This window comes from Mustela lutreola, chromosome 14 (assembly GCF_030435805.1).
Source record: "Mustela lutreola isolate mMusLut2 chromosome 14, mMusLut2.pri, whole genome shotgun sequence".
Classification (NCBI taxonomy): Eukaryota; Metazoa; Chordata; class Mammalia; order Carnivora; family Mustelidae; genus Mustela; species Mustela lutreola.
In genome coordinates this window covers 49027532-49034119 of record NC_081303.1, presented here as the reverse complement: position 1 = coordinate 49034119, position 6588 = coordinate 49027532, and the positions used below count along the sequence as shown (strand labels likewise).

Genomic DNA, 6588 nt, shown 5'->3' with positions numbered 1-6588 from the left:
ACCCACATGTCCTTATCAGAATCTGGGATGGGCTCTTAATCCGCAGCTCCCAGGCCCCATCTACACTCTCTGGACAGTGTGATATCATCCAGAAACAGCTGACCGAGCACAGGTCTCCCAGGAGGGCGAGGTGTACCAAGTGGGGAAACGGGGAGCAGAGTGGACCAAGCAACGCCCAGTCCCTGAACACATGAGACCCATCAGCTACAACTCCTCGAACTGTTCGTTAGGGTCCACAGCCCCTGGACCCCCAGCTGGCCAAGGGGTACTCCCCACCCCTGCTGAAATGGGCCAGATCTACAGTAAAAAAGACCGTGCTTGGTCACAGAACACTCCCATGTCCACTGAGGGACTGTCAGGCTACCAGGAGCCGCGAACAACCCCCAGATCAGTCTGCCGTTCTGCAGTCACCCTAGCTTGGAGACTGGTGGGTAATGATATGTCCCTTTGGCCTCCAGATAGCCCTCCCTTTCAGGCTTTCTGCTAGAGAGTAGGAACACAATGAAATCTCCTTCACGAGTGGAGCCTGTTAGGAGACAAGAAGATAGGTGCTGACAAGAATAAAACACCAGGATGGACAAAAATGCATCCCTAACCCCTTCCTTACATCCCTCAAGGCGAGTCCTTACAAACAAGTGCCTAGGACATTTGTGTTCAAAGCCGCCGACGAAAATGCGACCATTCCTTCAAATAACCTCTTGACACAAGTGGGTCCCTATAATCAAGTCTATCTGTGAGACAGATGAGCCGGCTTCCCCCAACCCCATCTCCTGCCTCCTCTACCCGCCGACTGTACCATACACAGCCTCTCCGGTCCCCCGGCCATCTAGACACCTCGGTCAACCACAAGTTCATTGACAAGGATCATGGAAGTGTGAAATGAAGCATGTGTTGATGGAGGGGGGGGAATGGTTCTGTTCATGAATCAATATATTTAAAATTTAATTTAAATACAGCCCACTGCTGGCTAGGAAAAAACAAAAACAAAAACAAAAACAAAACTAGCCCAGGTCCATGATGTCCTGGTGATCTCCGTGGGAAATGCTGAGCTCCTAAGTGGGGTGGGGGGTGCTGAAGCCTGTGTCAAGCCTCATGGACAGAACACAGGAGCCTGGGATGATGAAGGCTGCTCTTATTTCCTTGCATATGTCTGATCCACATGGCCAGGGGGAGTAATAAATTGGTAACAAACCTTTGCTGTCGGGAGTAGCTGCTCTTTAGCGACTGGTATAGCCTCGGTATGCAAGGCCCAGATACTGCGGCCCAGCTGTTTTTGTCTAATAGGAACGGAGGTACCAAATGGCCATCCCGGAGATGACAAGAGAGCCTGGACCTGGAACTTTCTGACAATTCTGCCCCAGCCTGGGAACGGGTTCGGGGTCCCCAGCTCACCATCTCAGTCTGAGACTCGGGCTATAAGTCCCAATCAAGTGTATTATTTTCTGTGCCTCGTGTGGACGGACAGGTCACACATGCTGAATGAGCAAATGTGTGAGCACAGCCGAGGCCCAGCAAGAACAGATGCAGGAGACCTGGCCAGACTCCGGAGTGCTCAGTCTAGAACCCCGGCCCGTCCAGTAGGGTCACAGGGAAGTGAGAACATGCATTAAAGGACGGAGGAAGGAGTCACACAACTAGATTTTTCTTTTATACAAGCCACATGCTATAGGCCTTCGGGGGTCACTGAAGGGAAACACTGAGACACCAAGAAAGGATTTGATTCCAAGGGAAAGGCTCAGTGATGTGGGAATGCGACCTTCTCTAAACCACACGGCTTCAACTGCAACATTTTTATTAAAGTAACAACAACAAAAAAAGCGTACATTTGTCCATAAAGCTGTACATTCTTCCATATAAAAACACTATTATACAATTAGTAACCTTTGACTTTTCTGTCAGAATATAGCTTACAAATGTACGACTATTATTTTTACTTCATAGGAGAGACAGGCCTGCTCAACAGTCCAGCTCTGGGTGTTTTGCTGTTTTTAAAGTGAACATCAAAAAAGAAAAAAACAAAAAATGAGAGAAGATGAAGCACGAGACCGTGAGGCTGCTTTGAAAAAGGCAGGGGCCTGTTTGTAGACAAGAGGCAACACCACAGTCTGTGGGGATTCACAGCTTCATTTCCACCCACAGGCCAGAAAAGGTGCTCTTGGGTCTGCGGGCCTGAAGTTATCTTTAAAGCAAGAAAGGCTGGAAGCAGGGTCTGGGAAGGCAGCTTGGAGTCTAGAGTTGAAAAGGGGGCAGACCTGGCAGGAATGGGGTGTGTAGGGGAGAGTGTTTGGTAAATAGCACCTTTGTGTCAGAACTGACTAGTTCAGGAATCCAGGGAAGGGGACTGACTGTGGAGCAGGGACCCCTGGGGTGGGGGATGGTTAGGGAGAAAAGTTCCTCACTAAGGGGCAACAGCCAGGTAGGCTGTCGTAGGAGGGGTGCCAGGTCGACCAGATGCTCTAGCTACACCCTTCTAAAGTGATTCGGGTTGGAAAACTCAAGACCTTCTGAGGGACTCCTTGCTAATGTCACTGAAAAACCGAAGGAAGGGTTTCTTCCCAGTATGGACTTCCATGGGCTCCAACCCAGAACAGTAAATATTGCACAAGTCTAGAGACAAACTTGGATTGTACTGAGACAGCAACTTCCCCACGGGTGCTCTGAGCACCACGGAAGGGGGAGAAAAAAAAAACCATAAAAAAGGAAAAAAAAAGCAATGCCCAGGATTGTGGCTTTTAGTGTCAGCCCTACAAGAATACCAAGTAGTTGCAGGACTTGGGGCATTCTCCCATTCAGCCAAGGAACTCCTGCAAGGCTGACCAGCCAGCCAGAGTCCCGAGCATGGAGGGAGGAGGGAGAGTTTCCTAAGTCCTCCAGGGCACCAGGAGGTTCTGGGAAGCAGTTCTCCTTCAGACTCTCCTGGGATCCAGGAGGCCATATTGCACAGTGAGTGAGAGCTCTTGTTCTGGAAAGTTGGGCAGCTCCATGACCCAACAAGAAGGGGACAAGAGTGGGAGAGTCAGGGAGGAGTGTTGTGCTTTGCAAAAGAAGGCAGTAATAAAGAACCTGGAGTTCCCCGTAGCTTTTGAGTCAACTTTCGAAGGGGTAATGGCGGCAGCATCAGGAGTTTCGTGTGGTTCCAAAAAGAAGGGTTTGGCCAAAAACAAATATCCCCAAGTGGATACTCTTTGGGTCCCAAAATTCCATTGCAAACCACCCCCAAGTTATTCACCCCCGCACAGAGCAGCACATAGCAAAGCCAAGGTTTTGTGCAGGGTACCCTTTTGTCCCAACCCCAATAACCTCTAACTCCTGCCCTTTTGTCCCAACCCCAATAACCTCTAACTCCTGCCCCCATGAACCCCACAAAACAAAAAGCTTTCTGTTTCCTGCCTGGGAAGCAACATCTACAGGCCCCTGAGTGTAGATCAGAAACAAGTCATGATTTCAAGAAAAGCTGCTTAGGATAGAAGTAACTGGGAGAGGACTTTTCACTTTCTGCCCTAGATCTCCCCGGAAAAATAGAAGAGAAGATTAGGTAACATAGCATAATTGAAGTCCAGGCTTGAATGCCCCTGAGGAGGAGAGGGCCCAGGGGTGCAGGCAGGTATCCTGCTCTGGAGAGAGAGGTCTGAACTCAGTCTCTCTTCTCCCCGCCGCACGCCAGATCCTGGCCACTCTCATTCACAGTTGCTAACCTTGCTTGCTCCCTTCTCACATCTTCCTGGGGGGCCAGCCAAGTTTCTCCCACCTCACCCCTGTCACGTCCGCCCCCTCACGACTCGCCCCCTCCCGTAGGCAGGCACTGGGTCCCAGACTCAAGCGCACACAACAGTTCTCTCCAAAGGCACCTGGGGAGGCCACTTCTGAGCAGCTCCCTTTAAGGATTTTTCTTTTAAAAAAATCCTTTGGTTTTTTTTTTTCCTCCCCTTTTCTTAAAAAAAATAATATATATTTATATATATATAAATAGCTCTTCATTTAAAATAGTTCCCCAGGTTGAGGTATGCGGTGGCCTGTTGTCGCGGCAGAATGAGTACAGTAGCGTGCCTGATGGGGGCGGCGGGGGACCCTAACTGGAGACCGCCATCACGTAGTTCTTCGAGGGGCTGCTCCGGCCGAGCATCATTTGGTTCTTGCAGGTGAGGAGTCCATAGGAGGCAGCCACCGGGGCCTCCTCATACAGGACACAGATGGAGCCATCCTCCCCGATGCGGTAGGACACCTCGTAGGGGTCCACCCACAGGGTCAGCTCGCTGGGCAGCAGCTGGTGCAGCTGGGGCTGGCTGAGTCCGATCCGGCTGGCCACCTTGCTGATGATGGGGTCCATCTTGTGGTTGATGCGGATGCAACGGTAGCCGGAGCCCTTGGACGGCTTTTCAGGAAACCAGTGGTGTTTGTAGTGCTCTGCGGGGACGGAACAAGAGGGAGATGCCCTGGTTAGAGCAGCCGGGCTGTGAAGGCTACAGCAAGGGGGGATGGGGATGAAGAGAAAGGAGTAGAGGAAGGAACCCAGAGACTGTAAGTGAGCAATGTGGTTTCTCAGGAGTTCCAGGACCCTCCTAAAATCCTCTGGCCACTGAAGCAGAGAACGTTACAGGATTTCCCCCCTCACTTCTTCTAGGACAAGGATGTGAGGGTGTATAGGGAGGGAGTCCCACGGCTCCGGGGCCATCCCAAGTAGCTAGTGTATTGCTTTTGGCACACTCTCTGTTTAAGAAGGAGGGGTGAGCCTGGGGAGGACTTGTCCAGGCAGAGCCTCTGGAGACCTATGAGCTGAAGCTGCAAGGCCAGCAAGGCGGCCCTCATTGTCAGACTCACAGCAAGTCACTCTGTCTCCCACCCTGGGCCCCAGAGGCCCCCTCTGCCTCCTACAAAAGCCAGAGACCTTCTGGCAGTGGTGAGAGGAGTGAAAACCCGGTTGTTTTTGATGAAATGGATGTTGCTCCTCGGAAGGTAGGATCTGTGTGGGCACGTTTGAAGATGGCTATCGCTGCTGGAGACTGGCGGCCAACCAGCTAGAAACAGCTGGGAGATAGGTTTCTCTCCCCAGGCTGCCCTGCTTCTCTCTTGTCAACCTCCCATGTCAGGCCGCCCCCGCCCCAGCACACAGGCCCGCAGAGCGCAGTTACTACCTACAAGGCTTTCTCAGTACCATAATGGGTGGCAGATGGCTAAGGGGAGCCAAAGCATACAAAGGGGGCCGGGATTCCAACTTCGAACGAGTCAACAACCCGCCCGGGGAACAGCGCAGCCCTGTGCCGCCTGAAGAACCACGATGAGGATCCAAGTTGTTGAGAAGGCTCAACTCAACTGTGCCTTCTTCCCCCATAACTAGCCCATGGCTGGCTGGGCTGGCTCGCCCCCAGCGCCCCTGGAAAGTCTCAGTAAGGGGAATGAGCTCACACTCAGGCCCGCAGGTGCCTCCTCTCTCGGAACAGAAGCCGGGGCCTAGGCTCGCACTCCAGGACAAGGGTCTGCGTGGAGGAACGCGCCCCACCAGAGCCATCATCCATCGAAACCCGACCCAGGTGAACGCGGCGATGCGGGCCGCCCAGGGGGCTGGAGGGAAACCGAGTCCCGGTGCTGCTCGCGAGGGGAACCCTGCCCTAAGAGGAGAGGAAAGACGGACCAGGCAGGAAGGCGGGGCCGAACCCCAGTGGCGGGGCTCGACGGAAGCCAGGATCCTCGGCGGGGCTCACCTGTTAGTGCCTCCTGGAGAGCCCCGCTGAAAACCTTTAGTCTCTGCTCGCTCACGCAGCCCCGGGTCCTCAGGAGGCTGGAGAGGAAGCCCACGGCGGCGGCGATCTCCGGGAGCATGTCTGTTCTTTTCCCTGTCCAGTGGGCCTGGCTCATGTCGTGCGCGGTTCGGACGGAGGTAGCAGCGGCGGGGAGCAGTGAGAGGTCGCCGATGGGACGTGCCGCCTACCAGCTGCTCTACGCTCGCTGGGCCGCTGCTCGGGCTCTGCCGGGACTTCACCCGGGACGTGCCTTTCATACTGTTCCGAGAGGCGGGGGAGCCCGCGGCGGCACCCATTGGCTACCGCCGGCGGATGGGGGCGTGGCAAGATGCCTGCCCCGCCCCGCGCGCTCCGGGCCGGGCGGGGCCTAGCCGCTAGTCCCCCGCCCCGCCCCCGCCCCCGCCGCCTCCTCGGCGCTGAGGTCATCGCCCGCTGACGTCAGTGCTGGGAACCTGAGCAGGGCTGGCTGGCGAAAGGTGGCGCGGGGAGGAAAAGGGGAGCCGGGGAGGGCACTGAAGCCTTTCGGCGGAGGAAAGCTGCGCCCAGTCCGCCCCGCGCTGGGAATGCCTGGATCTCTCCTCTCCGCCGGTCCTTCAAGACTTTGGTCACCAGCCACCTCCTCCAGGAAGCCTTCCTTTGCTGATACCACCTCTCCCACTCGATCCCTTTTCTGGCTCTCACATTTTCCAATCCCCACTGTCAGAACCACTCACCCAGACTCTTTGTCACCATTTTACGGTTTTGCCGTGTTTGTTAAACAGGTTTCTCCAGGCTCTTCGGAAATAGGGACTGTTTTCTATTTACTTCAACAATAATCCCACCTCCACCAGACAAGTTCTGCCCTTCCTCT

At 54.3% G+C, this 6588-nt stretch overlaps 1 protein-coding gene across 1 annotated transcript; it reads right to left on the bottom strand.

Moving 5' to 3' along the window:
- Positions 1-1775: 1775 nt before the first annotated feature.
- Positions 1776-5985, bottom strand: BTG2 (BTG anti-proliferation factor 2). Its single transcript, XM_059146800.1, has 3 exons — positions 5700-5985; positions 3337-4404; positions 1776-3306 (listed from the first exon to the last, which is right to left on the bottom strand). Exons 1-2 carry the CDS (start codon positions 5851-5853, stop codon positions 4070-4072), a joined length of 489 nt encoding a protein of 162 aa, XP_059002783.1. The 5' UTR covers positions 5854-5985; the 3' UTR covers positions 1776-3306; positions 3337-4069.
- Between the last annotated feature and the right edge of the window lie 603 nt (positions 5986-6588).